The sequence below is a fragment of the Capra hircus genome, chromosome 29 (assembly GCF_001704415.2).
Source record: "Capra hircus breed San Clemente chromosome 29, ASM170441v1, whole genome shotgun sequence".
In the NCBI taxonomy this organism is placed as follows: domain Eukaryota; kingdom Metazoa; phylum Chordata; class Mammalia; order Artiodactyla; family Bovidae; genus Capra; species Capra hircus.
Window position 1 is genome coordinate 29,125,456 of NC_030836.1, and position 17,428 is coordinate 29,142,883.

Consider the following 17,428-nt stretch of genomic DNA (forward strand, 5'->3'; position numbering starts at 1 on the left):
GTATAAACTCTCTCAACTTTTCAATCATTTTACTACCAGACCTCACTGGAGCTCAGACTAAGCCACAGACACGACAGGTGCCATCGTCTTTCATTTAGCAGTTGAGAAAACAGGTGTGATCAAGAGAGACTGTGGAGCTTGATTAAACTCACTTTGCGTTGGTGGCGGCGATGTAAGTAACAGGTTCCTGGACTGTATTGAAGAGCATCCACTCAAATTCATGTCCACCCTGAACCTCAAAATGTGAAATTATTTGGAAACGGGGCCTTCACAACTTAGTTAGCTGCTGCTGCTGCTAAGTTGCCTCAGTTGTGGCCGACTCTGTGTGACCCCATAGACGGCAGCCCACCAGGCTTCCCCGTCCCTGGGATTCTCCAGGCAAGAACACTGGAGTGGGTTGCCATTTCCTTCTCCAATGCATGAAAGTGAAAAGTGGAAGTGAAGTCGCTCAGTCATGTCTGACTCTTAGCGACCCCATGGACTGCAGCCTACGAGGCTCCTTTGTCCATGGGATTTTCCAGGCAAGAGTACTGGAGTGGGGTGCCATTGCCTAATCAGTCATTAGTTAAGGATCTTGAGACAAGATCACCCTGGATGTAGCATGGGCTTTAAATCCAATGATGGGTGTCCTTGTAAAAAAGAAGACAAGGAGACACAAGGAAGAGGCCATGGGAAGGAGGAGGCAGAAACTGGAATGATGCTGCCACAAGCTCAGGAAAGCCAGGAGCCCCTAGGAACTAGAAGAGGTGAGAAGATTCTCCCTGCGGCCTTTGGAGGAAGCACAGCTCTGCCCACGCCTTGACTTCAGCATTTTCGCCTCTACAAGGGTGAGCCAATACATTTTGGTTGTCTGAAGAACCAAGTTGTGGTACTTGGTTACAGCAGCCCTAGAAACTAACGCAGGCCTAAAGGTCCCCTGTTTTCCTCTTGACCACGTGCTGATGCCTCATGGCAGCTGTTCTCCTTCATTGCTGGTACCCACTCCCCCAGCTGAGACTGCCTCCAGCTACTGCCCCATCAGTTTGGTAACCCTGCACCCTTGACTCCCTGGTGGCCCATGAGGGTGGGTGCCCACTGGGGAGGTGCAGTGGGCAGGAGGGCCATTTTGGTTTGGGGTGGAGGCTGGACTTGCTCAGTACACCCCAGGAAGGAACTTGATCTTATTTTCTCCGTTATTGGAGCTGAGGAAGAGATGGATAGACTCTACTTCCTCAAAACCTCCCTGAAAATAACCACAACATCGTCTCTGATCCTCACAGGACCCTGGAAGGAAGGGAGCCTTGTCTCCCAAATAACTGGAGAGAAAAGTGAGTTTAGAGTGAGTCAGGAACTCGCTGGGCAAAGCAGGGATTTGCATAGGAGAATGGTGAGCTCTGAGCCACGACCTCCCCACTGTAGCTTCCTGAGGACCTGTAAGCCAGAGGGGTGGTGTGATCCCCTCTTTGAGACAGCAACAGTTAGCAGATTAAGTAGCCTCCCTTTAGCAGAGATATGTAGGCAGCTGAGGGCTTCCCTAGTGGCTCAGCTGGTAAAGAATCCACCTGCAATGCAGGAGACCCTGGTTTGATTTCTGGGTTGGGAAGATCCTCTGGAGAAGGGATAGGCTACCCACTCCAGTATTCTTGGGCTTCCCTGGTGGCTCAGCTGGTAAAGAATCTGTCTGCAATGCAGGAGACCTCATCCCTGGGTTGGGAAGATCCTCTGGAGGAGGGCATGGCAACCCACTCCAGTATTCTTGCCTGGAGAACCCCATGGACAGAGGAAGCCGGTGGGCTATAGTCCGTGGGGTGACAAAGAGTCTGACATGACTGAGCAACTAAGCACTGGCTACCACAGGCAGCTGGACCCCGATGCTGTCCTCAGTTCCATGCCCTGCACTAGAACAGGCTTGGAGCCTGTTCTAGGATACCGCATCCCGCTGTAGACAAGGCCAGAATCAGGTGTGAAGACACCACAGAGCAGGGCAGCAGAGGAGAACTCGGCTGGAGGAAACCGCCTGGGCCCAGGCCTGCTCTCATCCACCTTCCTTCCGGGGCGTGGGGTGGTGGTCTCAGCCCTGCTGCAGAGGGATCTGGGAGAGAGGCTGGGGGAGGGTGTCATGGTCAGTCCCAGAAGCCCGAGGGCTGACTGTCTAGAGCTCAGCCTCAGGGCCAGGGTGCTGATCTGGAGGCTGGCCCCAGGAGTGGGGTCAGAGTGGGCGTGGTGTCAACCGGCCCAGCCGGAACCTCTCCGGTGCACCATAGTAACCGGCTGGCTCCTGGCTCTTCAGCAGACCTCACGCGTCTATAAATAGCCAAGCGATAATAAGCACAATTTCCTGGATGAAAATAAGACCGCGGGGTTGGGGTAGGGGAGGTGGGGACGAAGATCCTTTTGTTCTTTCCTGCTTTTCTTTTCTTTACTTTTCCGTTGTGCTAACCAGGGACATTTACATAAATTTTAGTCTGCCGGGGTACCCTCGGATTGATCTGCTCGTGCTGTGTTGGGGAGCAGGGCCATCTGGGTGCCGGTAGGAGGGAAGTCAAGGGCCTGAGCTCCTAATTAGGCCCCTGACTGCTGCCCGCTCCCCGCACCCAGGGTGCTCCTCGCCCGGAAAGATGATTAATGACATATTTACTGTGTCCGGGCGTGTGCTTTTCTGGGAAATAAAAATTCTGGTTCAAGTTGTTTGTTCCACCTAATTAGAGATGGGGAGATGTGTTCATTAAACCGGGGGAGGGCACAGTGCCCGCTCCCCAGGGGAGGACCTCTCCTAGCTCTGGTGGAGGGTGGTCTGTAAAGCCTTCATGGTAGGGGGGAGCCGAGCTTGGGGCAAAGAAGGGGCCTGGGTCTTCTCACCCTGATTTTTTTTTCCCTCCCTCCCTTGTTGCTTCCGCATCTCCTTGCTTCTGCTTTCTATTTTCTTTTCCTTCATGCCTGGCTGGTCAACCTCCCCCATTCTCACATGCAAATGAAGCCCTGGGACCTCCCGGGGGGTCCGGAGCAGGTAGACAGTCTCTGATTTGCTGATTCTTGTCACAGGCCCCCTTCCTCTGTCCTCCTGGCCCTTCTCTGGCTTCCCTCTCCTGAACTTGGCTCTGGGGACACACCGGGCCCCAACACCCCCACCTCCTGCTTGTGAAACCATCATTAGCTCACCCTCAGCCAGAGGGTAAGTGGGTTATTAGTGGTGAGTCGCTCATTTCTGGGGCCATCACCTCCAAGTCCTAGGGCAGTGCTCGCTGCAGCTTGGTGGGCACTAGCGTGACCCTGATGGCCTCTCCTGTGGGTCCCACCTATGTCTGCAGATATGGACCAGGAGTGGGCATATATACCTCATCTGTTCAGGGTTGAACATGCCAGGGCAGGGGTCTTCCTGGGTGTGTGTCCACTGGCTGCTGACCCACTAGCTTCCGTAGAGCTTTCCCCACTGTCCCAGTGGCTTAGGGCTCATCTCTGGACCCTGCCTATCCCGAGCTGCTTCCTGTCTGTGCACCCCCCATCACTGATGGCAGGCACTTGGCATTCAATCAGCAGTGGTAGTTGGCGGTTGAGGGGGGCGGTTGGTGAGAAGCCTTAGGCTTTCCTGGGGAGGAAGACTGTACCGTGTGTAAGGTTGTCCAGTGTGGGCTTCAGCTGGGCAGTGGAGAGACAGGCGGAGCTCCCCAAGGTGAGAGGTGACCACTGGTGAGGGAGGAAGGAGATTTGGTGGGAATGTGGGTGCCCCCAGCTTGGTGCTAAATCTGGGATGTTCATTGATATGCAAACAGCCTGGAAAGGGCTTGCGGGCCTGATTGCCTGGCAACAGGGCCTCCTCTCCCTCCTCACTCACCTCACTCACCACCTGCTGCGTCCCATAATTTTTCTTTTCTTTTTTTTTTTCATCATCTCTCTTTGCTTCCCCTTTTAAGGCTGCCTGGGGAATCCACTGGGGCCTGTTATCACTAAGGGCTGTCGGAGAAGGCGGAAATTTGGGAGAAGGCGGAAATTTGGGCCGCACTTTGTGTCCCCAGAACCTGTGTCCTCACGGACTGACCCCTAGTTTTGTGTCCTGGGGCCAGGAGGGCTGCTCCTCACAAAGAAGGCCAGGATGAGCGGCAGCTGGAAGCTTGCTGGAGGCTCCAGGTGCCTGAGATGAACAGCTGGGATGCAGGGGGCGGGGGATGCTACGGGGGCAGGTGGGGACAGAGTGCAGAGCTGAGCCGCAGGGAGGGCCCTGAGAGGTGCTGTGCCAGAGAACTCGTCCATAGCTTGGGCTCTAATAAGTCTTGTGGTCTTGGTGGTGGTGGGTGGGCGCCCCGGGACAGGCAGCAGTCTGAAGTTGGAAGTAGCAGAGGCGCAGGGCTGGAAGGTCAGGGGCTTCAAGGCAGACATGGACACAACTGTGGACATCCAAGGTCAAGCAACCCTCCCCCTGTCCACCGTTTCAGGGTTAAGACCTCCTCCTTCCACCTGGCGGCGGCTGCTGGGGAGCAGCAGATGGAGCAGGAACCTGGCTCCCAGGGAAGGTTTTTCTCTGGTCTCAGCCCAAACTGGCTTCCTTCCTCTTCCACAACCTGTCCTGCCTCCCCGGGTCTGCCTTCCAGATGACCGCCATGTGGCCTCCATTCTGGTGCCAGGTCCAAAGAAGACGGCCTGAGGCTGGGTGTCCAGGAAGAGATGACTTGGAGAGATGGCTTTTCATCAACTCCTATGCTTCTGCAGCCAGACACCCACTGGGAGTCGTGAGCACTCACCCAGGCACCTGGGCTACGAGGGTTCTGGCCGCCCTGGGTTCAGGAAGAGGCGCCCCAGCCTGTGCTGGGTTGGGGGTGGGGGCTGGTGGAGCACCCTTCCCCTGCAGGCCCACGGTGGAGCAGCAAACCGAAACCTGGCCTTCTGAGCGACCTCTGCAGGGGAGAGCAGGTGGGGGAGACACGGCTCTGGGAGGAAGGAGCCAAGGATGCTAGCGAATGTTTACAAAGCCCTTACTTTCAATGCACTATTCTCTTTTGGCTGTGCTGGGTCTTCATTGCTGTGCATGGGGCTTTCTCTAGTTGCAGCGAGCAGGGCTACTCTCTGTTGCAGTGCTCAAATGCATTATTTTTCTTAAGTCTCGCAGCAATTGTAACATGGACACCTGTTACATCATAATACCTGTTATCATCATCCCATTTTGCAGATGGGGAAATTGAGGCAGAGATCTGATGTCCATGACATGTGGTGGAGCTCCGGTGTGAACCAAGTTTGTAGGACCCCCAAGGCCTGCTCTGCGATGATACTAACACTCTCACCCAGGAAATGCGCCGTGCAGATCCAGTGAGGGAAGGCAGTGATCCTTCCCTCAGCCATACTTCCCTCTGCTCATTCATGACCATCCTCTGAGGCAGGTGCCATTGGTCCCATTGTACACATGGGAACCCTGAGGCACGCAAGGTTAGCTAGCTTGCCCATGGCCACAGAGCTAGACGGTGGTGGAGCCTGGATGCCGGCTTCCCAGCTGCCAGGCTCAGGGGCTTAACCACTTACCATGTGACAGACGCTGAGGCTTCAGCCTCGGGGGCTGTCAGGGTGGCCCCGTGGGATTTTTCCTGTAGACCGTGAATCCTGCTTGACTGTTGCACATGAGTGTCCTCTCAGCCTCTCTCTCTCCCTGTCTCTCTGTCTCTGTCTCAGCTGCTCATGCCCCCAGCCTCTTCTCTTGCACAACCAGTCTGGGGCTGCTCTGCCTTTGGGACATCACAATTGCCGAGGTCAATGGCACCTGAGTCCTGGGGGAGAGGGAGCTGCAGAGGGCTGGGCTCTGACAGCCCCCAGGGCTGAGTCCATGGGAGCTGCTGGGTCATGCATCCTTCTCCGTGAGCCCAAGTCACAGGTCTATAGCTTGTCAGAGCTGCCAGGCCCCTGATATCTATCTATCTATCTATTGCTGTGCCTCACGGTCCCCATCTGTACAATGGGAGCAATGACACCTGCCTCAGAGGATGGTCATGAAGGAGCAGAGGGAAGCATGGCTGTTAGGATCACTGCCTTCCCTCACTGGATCTGCACGGCATATTTCCTGGGTGAGAGTGTTAGTGGCGTCGTAGAGCGGGCCTTGGGGTCCTACAAACCTGGTCCACACCCGAGCTCCATCACATGTCATAGTAACGTCAGCGTTCTGCCTTCGTTTCCCCATCTGCGATGTATATATAGAGTGCCCCTAGATTTCATAGGGTGAAGCCCTAAGCCTCACTGGCGCATATTTGGACATGGGGCCTTTATGGAGGCAGTTTAGGTTACATCTGTGCTAAGTCACCTTCGTCATGTCCAACTCTGTGCGATCCTATGGACTGTAGCCCACCAGGGTCCTCTGTCCATGGGATTCTCCAGGCAAGAATACCAGAGTGGGTTGCCGTGCCCTCCCCCAGTGGATCTTCCTGACTCAAGGATCCAACCCATGTCTCCTGCATCTCCTGCTTTGGCAGGCAGGTTCTTTACCACGAGCGCCACCTGGGAAGCCCTTCAGCTCACAGCACCTTGTGTGAACTAGAGAAAAGCACCCCAGCAGGTAGGTACAGCAGGTGCAGGGCTGGTAAGGGACTATGGGCTGCATTCAGCCCTCCTTGACCCCTGAGCCAGGTACCTGGGACAGGAAACACCTAAACAGCTTCAGCTGGCAGCACTGGGAAGGTGGGCAGATTGAGTGAATGAGAATACAGACATCAGTTAAATTTGAATTTCGGTTAAACAGTGACTAATCTTTAGTATAAGTATGGCCCATGCAATATTTGGAATACAATTACACTGAAAAGTTATTTGTTGTTTAGAATTGATGCTTTTGAACTGTGGTGCTGGAAAAGACTCTTGAGATTCCCTTGGACTGCAAGGAGATCAAACCAGTCAATCCTAAAGGAAATCAACCCTGAATATTCATTAGAAGGACTGACTCTGAAGCTCCAATCCTTTGGCCACCTGATGCGAGGAAATGACCCTGAGCCTGGGAAAGATTGAGGGCAGAAGGAGAAGGGGGCGACAGGATGAGATGGTTGGATGGCATCATCGACTTAATGGACACGAGTTTGAGCAAATTCAGGGAGATAGTGAAGGACAGGGAAGCCTGGCGTGCTGCAGTCCGTGGGGTCGCAAAGAGTCAGACACGACCGAGCAACTCAACAGCAAACCTGAGATTCGCTTTTAACTGGATGTCCTGTATTTTATCTGGCAACCCTCGGCTCTGTCCACCTCTGTCCCTGAGTTGCTTCCTCTGACCATACTCCATTCTTAACGTTGTCACCACGCCCAGCAATTCCCCCGGGAAAGAGAGGAGGAGAAGGAGAGACAGAAAAGGTTGGAAAAATAGAGCCAGAGCACTCGAGAGAAAAAGTGACAGGGAGAGAGAGAGAGAGAAAGAAAGACGCAGAGAGACAAAGAGCTAGGAGCCAAAGGCGACACGGAATCACACAGGCAGAGCCAAGAGCTTCAAAGAGATGGGGAGAGCTATGCCCTGCCCGCTGCCCGCCCCCCGGCGGCCTCCCCTCCTTCACATCCCCCCAACCCCGCCTCACCTTGGAGTAGGTGGCCCCGTTGATCACCTCTCCCTTCCTCAGCCAGATGATGGAGGCAGCAGGCTTGGCGTTGTCTGCATGGCAGGTGAGGTTGAGGGGGTCCCCAGCCCGCAGGCTGATCACAGGCCCCCCGAGGATCACTGGGTCGTCGGGCGGCACTGCGTGGGGAGAGAGAGGGGAGAGGTCAGGCTGAGGGCACCCCCTCCTCTCGGGCAAGGCTGAGTGGATTTTATGGAGCCGCTGACAAACAGTAATTATCATCCTTTAATAAAATGTATAATCCTCTTGCATTATAACAATAACAGCGACGACAGCAGTAATCCCGACACAGGCGTCGCGTGTTTATTTGCAGAGGACGCTCATGTCATCGTCTCATTCCGCGCGGCAGCCTGCGAGGGGACAGGGCAGGTGTCATTAGCTGTGATTTGCAGACCGGAGAGCGTACCACTGCTGCCTGGACCCTATCTTTCTAACTTCTCTCTTTGAAAACAAAGCCCTGTCACATCTGTCATCTGATTTAATCCTCACCGCAGTCTTGCGAGGTAAACATCATTATCCCAATTACCCAGATCCGGAAACTGAGGCTCAGTGGGATTAAGTGACTTGCTCAAGGTCACACAGCGATCGAGTGGAGGGGGCCAGGGCTGGAAGCAGGTCCCCCGACACTTGGAGCACCAGGCTGGCCGCTTCCCTCATAGGGGACAGATGACAGGCAAACTTTCGAGTCTGAGACAGCGTTCCAAAGAGCTGTGCAACCGTGATCATCACCTTTGGACCTGATTCTCCCAGAGCGGCTCCAACTCCCTCCTCCCAGAGCTGGAATGAATCTCTCCTGCTTGGTCCTTCCTCTCTATTTCATGGCAGTGCGGTCCCCGCTGAGAGATGGGGGCTGCCAGGAGGAGAGTGATGCCTCCCACGGAGCCCAGCTCAGGGCCCGGTGCCTGGCACAAGCTCTGTAAACCTTTGCTAAAGTGCAGTCACGTCTCTGACCCCCATGACAACCACGGGACGCTGCTTGGGCACTGACAGTGATGGATGACTACTGTTTGGAGAAGGGGCCCAGAGAAGTTAAGTGACTGGCCGAAGGTCACAGAGCCTCTTCTGAGGTCCGTGCTTGTGGACACTCGAGGGTCTCAGGCCCCTGCTGTGCCCTGCCTCTCCTCCCTGGACAAACCAGAAGGGGCAGAGTGCTCCCTGGAGACCCCCTAATGGGTCCCTGGTCTTCTCCCTGGGGAGGGGCTGGTCAGTCAGTTCTGGAGGCCTGAGGGGGGCTGAGCTGTGTGTTTGCCCAGTGAATGGAGGATAGGGTCATCAGGTGAGGGCTGAGGTCTTCATGCAAAAGGTCTTCTTTGTCCAGTCGCCAGAGGAAGTCCATCCTCCCACTCGGGCCCCAAGCGACCTTCTGCACCTCTGGGCTGAGGCAGCAGGCCCTGCTCGCCGCAATAAGAGAAAGCCTGTGCTTAGCAATGAAGACCCAGCACAGCCATAAATAAATCAATCTTTCAAAAGAAAGAAAGAAGGAAACTCCTGGTGGCTCAGACGGTTAAGAATCTGCCCACAATGCAGGAGAACTGGGTTTGATTCCTGGGTCGGGAAGATCCCCTGGACAAGGAAATGGCAACCCACTCCAGTATTCTTGCCTTGACAATCCCATGGACAGAGGAGCCTGGTGGGCACAGTCCATGGGGTTGCAAAGGGCCAGACGTGACTGAACAACTAACACTTTCCCCTTCTTTCCAGGAGGCTCTGGGGCAGGTTAAGTATCCTGACATGCATGCCTTGAACCAGTGCCCCTGCCTCTCCCTTCCCGTCCTCTAGGAAGCCTGGTTCAGAACCATGGCCTGGCTGGTGTCTATTGCTCAAGTGTCTATTGCTGAGAGGAAAAAACCCTTCGGGCTTCCAAGCTGCTTTCATCAGCCTCAGGCCTCTACTGTGATCCTGGCCCAGGGAGGAAGATGGCCTCATTCAACCCTGCCCAGCCTCCCAGGGGGCCCTGGGTGCAAGCAGATGGTGGGTGTGGGCTGGATGATGAGGCCAGCCCCCCCACCCCACCCTCCCCTTACCCCCTCATTAGTGCCAGAGGCCTCCGTGGTGCTTTGGGGCCAGAGAGCCACAGGGAGGCGGATGAGGGCTTTCGGTAAATGGGGGGGTGGGTGTGACAGTGTGTATGAGGGGATTTTATCTCTGTGCTTCGGGCCACCCTTGCAGCAGGGCTAGCCTCCTGCTTCCTCCCTTTGTTGCCTCCCCTTGAGCCGCCCAGGATGGAGGTACTCAGACTGAGCTCTGCTGAGGGTCAGGAAAACTGGAAAAGACCACCCGAAGCTTTGGTAACAGCATCAACACCTGGCCGTCCTGTCTCTGAGGCCTCCCCAGGGTTAAGTCGAGGGGGCGGGATTGTGGAAATTGCCCTAAATCAGAGGCTGAAGTGGCAAGGCAGCTCCCTGTCCGGTTTTGTTTCCTCAGCCATCTAATGTGAAAGTACACCAGGGGATCTCGAACTCCTTAGCACTGACTGGCCTTGGGCCCGAGACAGCGGTTCTCACTGCAGTTTATGATATTCCCAGAGAGGTTTTAAATGTCCTGTTGCCAGGCTACACCCTGAGCAGCTACATCCCCATCTCAGGAGGTGGACCAGAGCATCAGGGCTTTTTAAAGCTCCCAGATAAGGGACTTCCCGGGTGGTCCAGTGGTTAGGACTCCATGCTTCCACTGAAAGGGGCATTGGTTCAATCCCTGGTCAGGGAACTAAGATCCCAGAAGCCATGTGGTGCGACCAAAACCAAAAATAAATGTTCCCAGCGGGTTCTGCTGTGAGACCAGTTTTGAGAACAGGCTGTCTCTGGGCCTTTGCTCAGTAAACCAGCCTGTGATCAAGCATGGAGAGCAAGGATCCTTTCTAAAAAGCAAGCACAGCGAGGCTGGACCTTTCCTTCATGCTGTGTTTATAATATCGGGTTAGAGGAGGGGAGAGGGGAGTAGGACTGTGTTGTGTGAGTGCGTAGGCATGCTTGCGCACACATACACACGCGCGCACACACACACCCTCAGAATGGGCCCTGATTACATCTTCCCGAATAAGTGGTTATCACGCCGGTTATTCATGTAACCATGCATTATTGATCGGCCTTCGCCTCGGTGCACACCAGATGGGGTAGGAGGGGGTGCGGATGGGGCTGGGGTGGGTGAGGGTGGTGGGGGATGAGAGGGGGAGGCCTGGGGGCAGCGGGCTGAATAGAAATCAACAGTCCTTCTTGGCAGCTGTGGCTCCCGACGGGAGGGGACCTCTCGTTACCTCCCCATTCAGACCTGGCCCGGAGCTGGGGGCCCAGGCGGGGAGAAAGCCTCGAGCAGCCGGAGCCTGGAGATGCATTATTCATCCACCCCCCCTCCTCCCAGGATTGGTTATTATCCTGAACCACTGTAGAGCTTGGTCTCCTAATTTTTAATCACAGGGAAGGTGGAAGCGTTAGCCTTTTGTGATTAATCCGGAGATAAAAATAGTTGACTGTTGTGGTGTTGAGCTTGTTGTCAGTCAGGAAAAACGCATTAACTGTTGGGTGACTGAGGCCTGAGAGGACCTGATGGAACTCAGGCCAAGCTGGTGCCCGGAGCTGGAAGTCAGCCCCAGGGGTCACACCCAGCCTGGGACGGGGGCTGGCTCCCGGACGCTGCTTACGGAATGGACACATATGAATTCCGCAGTCCTGGGCTGGCTGTTTGCCATTTATTCATCTGTCTTCCAGGATTCTGGCAGGCGGCTGGGGGCCTTCCTCCTTCCTCTGCCCCTCTCTGGCCACCTGCCCTGTAGATGATACCGCTTGTATCTCCCTGTGTGGGAGGGAGCCCCTGAGGACCTTCTCCCAGCTCTGCTGCCCAGGACAACAGGGACTCGAGCAGAGAGGCCAGAGGGCACATGCATGACTGCTCGCTCAATCGTGTCCGACTCTGCGACCCATGGACTGTAGCCCTCCAGGATCCTCTGTCCATGGGATTCTCCAGGCAAGAATACTAGCGTGGGTTTCCATGCCCTCCTCCAGGGCATCTTCCTGACCCAGGGATCGAACCCACGTCTCATGCGTCTCCTGCACTGGCAGGCGGGTTCTTTGCCACTAGCGACACCTGGGCAGCCTGTCCTGCTCACTAAACCTGGATTTAAAGACATTGTGTTGATTCAGGGTTTTCTATAACATCGTATGAAAAACTCAAACGAACTTGTTGACCAACACATAGACCCCAGCATGAATGTGTTTCATAGCGGGTTCCTTTGCATAAGTAGCTCTTTAACTTGAGATGCTGGAGTTCCTTCTTTTCCTGGATCAGTCTTACTCAGCCTTGCAGATTTAGCTAAGGGGTTACCGAGTCCATAGAGAAGATCCCCTGGAGGAGGGCATGGCAAACCCACTCCAGAATCCTTACCTGGAGAATCCCGTGGACAGAGGAGCCTGGTGGGCTACAGTCCACGGGGTCGCAGAGTCGGACATGAATGAGCACGATGCGTGGAGGGCCCAGTCCATCTCTTCCTGCGTTTCCTGGTTGGACCAAGGGACTCTTGTCTATGATCCCATAGCATCCTGGATATCATTCTCAGTATCCCACCTCTCCTATGGAAACGATCCAGATGTGTTTGTCTGTCCCTAGACTGCAGCCTCCTTCATCCTGGTCCTCGTCACCCGGCAGAGCACCTGAGGCTGCAGGGTGGTTTCACGCACGTTTGCTGAGCAGAACCTGGCTTGAGGCCACCACTTTATAAGCGGTGCGATGTGTACACACAGTTATACAATTTGACAACCTTCGCCCTCTTATCTGGAAAGTGAGGCAATAAAGATAGCTGCGGGTTGTTGTAGGATTATTTTTATGATATGAAGAATGAAGGGGTAGCTTGATAAGGGCTAGATAAATATTGAGAATCAGGTCCAGTTTTTGAGAACAATATTTAGTTTTGTTTCTGTGGATGACACCGGGCCAAGGGTTCTCTTGTTTTATTCTCGAAATAAAACCAAGTATCCTTTGAAACTGGAGAAGGAAATGGCAACCCACTCCAGTATTCTAGCCTGGGAAATCCCATGGACAGAGGAGCCTGGCGGGCTACAGTCCATGGGGTCACAAAGAGTCGGACACAACTGAACACACACACACACATCGTTCTAAACAGCTGCTATTAGGACTTCCACTTTATAGATTAGGAAACGGGGGCTCAGAGAGAGCAAATGACGTTGCTAAATAACACAGCATGTAAAGGCTGGAATTTAGCACCGAGTTTGTCTGATGCTGTGGTATGTACACTCTACCAGCATCAGAGCAGCACACAGACCTGCCCATAAAACCGGAGCTCTGGTCAAACCACCCGCCTGGGTCCTGGCTCTATCTCAATGCATTCAGACCCCGCATTTCCCTCCCTCAGCCTGACTTTCAGAGGGCTCGATGGAGCACAGGCCTGGCTCCCAGTGTGTGCTGGAGAGATGTCTGCTAAGGGAGAGGAGGAAGGTTTCTGCCATTCACATCTCGCTTTGCTCACTTCTTCCAATCTGTCCGGTTGTCAGGTTCTGGGCCCTGTGTGATCCCTGCATCCAGAGGCCTCGAGCACGTCGATGGCGCCGCCTGATGGTCAAAGTGCGGAACCACAGGCAGTAAAGACGACTGAGATGCGCCCGCCTTTAAGAGTCAGCTTGTCAGGGCCAGCAGGCATTCGGAAAGTCCACCCTGAGTACCTACTGTGTACCTGGCCCTGTTTGAAGCAGCGGGGATGCAAAACTCCTGCCTAAGTGGGGTTTATATTCCAGTGGAAGAGTTAGACAATAAATGGATAAATACACAATACAGTAAGTCCCCTACGTATGAACCTTCAAGTTGAGAACTTTCAAAGATGTGAACGTGCATCGGGATCCAGCAAGGAACTGGAACCTGGGCCATCGGGTGTGAGTGACACTGCAGCCTGTCCTCCATCTCCTATTGCTGACCACCCTTCAGCTCTACCATCTCCGGCCTCTTCTCCCTCCTCCAGCCAGTCACTCTTCTTGTCTGTTCACTCGAGGCCAGCCCCTGTGTGCTGGGGTGATCTGCTACCCTGCCTGCTTGGCCCTCCCTCCTCTCCCGTCCCCCCAGACTCTGTGCCCACGAGAGTGGGGCCATCACACTAGAAAGATGCAAGGGCATGCGTGTGCCCACCTGACCCCGTGTGATCATCTCAGCTGGGCACGGCCATATCACTGACTCGTAGAATCATTACGTTTGCGAAGACTCACCGATACGCTCAGCAGTAACCTACTGTCTGGTGAGTTCCTGAAAGACTGCCCAGAGCTCTGGGCTCCTGAAGTCACCCCAGCACTGGGTCCCCAGCAGCCAATCTGTCTGCTCCACCCCAATCCTTTCTACCTCCCTGATGGCTGGTGACTGGCCATCTCTGCTTCTCAGTGTCCACTGCTCCCCGCTGCTCCAGGACAAAACCCAGTTCGTCCGCATGGAGTCCAGCCAAGGCTTTCTTCAGCTAGGCCTTCTCTCTTCAGCTTCCTCCCGTACTTTCACTGGACAGGCCCGTTCACCTATCTGAAAGGATACCCTGGCCTTTACAACTACATGGTTTGTGAAGTTCCCTCTGCTGACAGTGTCTTCATCCTGAGATGTAACTGGCTGGATCCTGTCCTCTCTCCAGCCCAAAGGACAACTTTGCCTGGCTATCTTTGGTCATTCTTTTTATTTTTTGTGTTTTGGCCACAGCGTGCAACATGTGGGATCTTAGTTTCCTGACCAGGAATTGATCCCACACCCCCTGCATTGGAAGCACAGAATCTTAACCACTGGACCACCAGGGAATTCCCGGTCATTATTTTCTATCACCTCCTCCAGGAAGCCCTCTCTCAAGCTCAGCCCCAGCCATAAGAACATGTGTGAGCTTATGTGGCTCTTGGTGCCCTTGGCCATCCCACAGCTGTGAGCTCTTTGAGGGCTGGTGCTTGCTGGGTTCTTCTTTCTACCCCTATACTCAGGAGAGAGTGCAGCTCAGAGCAAGCCTCAATACATCTTGGTTGTCTGGTGCCTTGCCTGACCCCACTGAGCAGGAAGCAAATGTCCACACTCCCTTAGCACCAGCTGGCACCCACAGCAGTTCCTGTTTCAGGTTCCCAACAGCTAAGAGGAGGGGTCTTAATGCATCTTTGCATTTATACCACCTCCTGGGTTATAACCTGGGATGTAGTGATAGTAATATCAGTAGAACAACAACAATGGCAAATAGTAATAATGTCGATAATAGCTGACATTGCTACAGAGCTTACAACGCTTCCAGAACTCTTCCAAAGCTCCAAAAGTCATCGTTTAATCCTTTCAACAGCCCTACACAAAGTGTGTGTGTGTTTGTTCAGCTGCTCAGACATGTCTAACTCTTTGAAACCCCCATGGACTGTAGCCCGCCAGGCTCTGTCCCTGGGATTTCTCAGGCAAGAATACTGGAATGGGTTGCCATTTCCTCCTCCAGGGGATCTTTCTGACCCAAGGATCGAACCCGTGACTTCTGTGTCTCCTGCATTGGCAAGTGAATTCTTTAACACTAGCACCACCTGGGAAGTCTTGTACAAGGTTGACGCACTTATGTGTAGTTTAGAGATGAGGAAACAGAGGCCCAGAGGGAACCCTGACCCCAGTGACCTGCAAAGGTCAGGACACAGGGAAGTGTGCCTCTCACCCAGAGCTCTTGACAAGAGGGAAAAAGACGGCAGACAGTGCCTCGCTCGGCTCCTGGCCGCCTGATGGTGGGCAGGCACTTCATTCTCTGGGCAAGATAGCGTGGATGGCGCAGGTATGCCAGTCTCTGTTTCACAGGGCCGGGCGCTGATGACCCGCGTGGACAGGAGCGCCTCGTCCCAGAGCTCAGCACCGCACAGGGACTCAGCCCTTGTCAGCTGCCCACAGGCTCACTGTCTGCCCAGTAAGCCACTCCTCGTGGACACCGAGCAGCAGCTGCTCCTGAGATCACGGTCCCAACCTCTCGCTCCGCTGCCTCCTTGTTCTGCACCCCAGCCTCGGCCCCCTAGATGGAGGTCAGCGCCTCCCCGCAAAGCAACGGCAGCACACAGCGGGCGAGGAAAGGTGAGAGGCCAGGGCGGGGAGGCCCGGGAGCAGGGGTGCGGGCAGGGACACCGAAGCCGCAGGGACAACGGCAAACAAAGCCACTTGCCTCCCCCTCAGATCAGGCGGGGTGTGCCCTGTTTCCTTCCGATTAACCCCTGGGAGGGACCGAGCCGTCTCATCAGCGAGGAGCTGCTGTGGAGGAGACGGAGGTTCATTAATCCCGAGCAAACAAATGAGTCACAGGATGCTGTGCAAACAAGGGGGGTGGGGCGAGAGAGCAGGAGGGTGCAGACGGCAGCTCCATGCAGCAGAGGGTGTGCGTGTGCCTGTGTGTGTGCACGTGTGTGCCTGTGTGAGCACATGCACCTGTGTGTGCTTGTGTGTGTGCTTGCATGTGTGTCTGTGTGTGTATACCTGTGTCTGTGTGTGAGCACATGTGCCTGTGTCTGCTTGTGTGTGCGCCTGTGTGTGTGTACATGCGCCTGTGCGCGCTTGTGTGTGCGCCTGTGTGTGTGTACATGTGCCTGTGTGCCCTTGTGTGTGTGCCTGTGTGCGTGTACATGTGCCTGTGTGCGCGTACATGTGCCTGTGTGCCCTTGTGTGTGCGCCTGTGTGTGTGTACATGTGCCTGTGTGCGCCTGTGTGTGCACCTGTGTGTGTGTACATGTGCCTGTGTCTGCTTGTGTATGTGCCTGTGTGTGTGTACATGTGCCTGTGTGCGCTTGTGTGTGCACCTGTGTGTGTGTACATGTGCCTGTGTGCACCTGTGTGTGTGTACATGTGCCTGTGTGCGCTTGTGTGTGCACCTGTGTGTGTGTACATGTGCCTGTGTGCCCTTGTGTGTGCGCCTGTGTGAGTGTACATGTGCCTGTGTGCGCTTGTGTGTGCACCTGTGTGTGTGTACATGTGCCTGTGTGCGCTTGTGTGTGTGCCTGTGTGTGTGTACATGTGCCTGTGTGCGCTTGTGTGTGCACCTGTGTGTGTGTACATGTGCCTGTGTCTGCTTGTGTATGTGCCTGTGTGTGAGCACATGTGCCTGTGTCTGCTTGTGTGTGTGCCTGTGTGTGTGTACATGTGCCTGTGTGCGCTTGTGTGTGCGCCTGTGTGTGTGTACATGTGCCTGTGTCTGCTTGTGTGTGTGCGTACATGTGCCTGTGTCTGCTTGTGTATGTGCCTGTGAGCACGTGTGCCTGTGTCTGCTTGTGTATGTGCCTGTGTGTGAGCACATGTGCCTGTGTCTGCTTGTGTGTGTGCCTATGTGTGTGTACATGTGCCTGTGTGCGCTTGTGTGTGTGTGTACATGTGCCTGTGTCTGCTTGTGTGTGCGCCTGTGTGTGTGTACATGTGCCTGTGTCTGCTTGTGTATGTGCCTGTGTGTGAGCACGTGTGCCTGTGTCTGCTTGTGTGTGTGCCTGTGTGTGTGTACATGTGCCTGTGTGCGCGCCTGTGTGTGTGTACATGTGCCTGTGTCTGCTTGTGTGTGTGCGTACATGTGCCTGTGTCTGCTTGTGTATGTGCCTGTGAGCACATGTGCCTGTGTCTGCTTGTGTGTGTGCCTGTGTGTGTGTACATGTGCCTGTGTGCGCTTGTGTGTGTGTGTACATGTGCCTGTGTCTGCTTGTGTGTGCGCCTGTGTGTGTGTACATGTGCCTGTGTCTGCTTGTGTATGTGCCTGTGTGTGAGCACGTGTGCCTGTGTCTGCTTGTGTGTGTGCCTGTGTGTGTGTACATGTGCCTGTGTGCCCTTGTGTGTGTGCCTGTGTGTGTGTACATGTGCCTGTGTCTGCTTGTGTGTGTGCCTGTGTGTGAGCACGTGTGCCTGTGTCTGCTTGTGTGTGTGCCTGTGTGTGTGTACATGTG

At 54.6% G+C, this 17,428-nt stretch overlaps 1 protein-coding gene across 2 annotated transcripts in view; it reads right to left on the minus strand.

Annotated features, from left to right (window-relative positions):
- Positions 1–17,428, minus strand: part of KIRREL3 (kin of IRRE like 3 (Drosophila)) — a 613,428-nt gene that overhangs the window by 35,186 nt on the left and 560,814 nt on the right. For both annotated transcript variants that reach the window (XM_018043218.1, XM_018043217.1), the window contains exon 6: positions 7,506–7,663. In XM_018043218.1, coding sequence (XP_017898707.1) covers positions 7,506–7,663 — 158 coding nt within the window. The remainder of the gene's footprint in view (positions 1–7,505; positions 7,664–17,428) is intronic.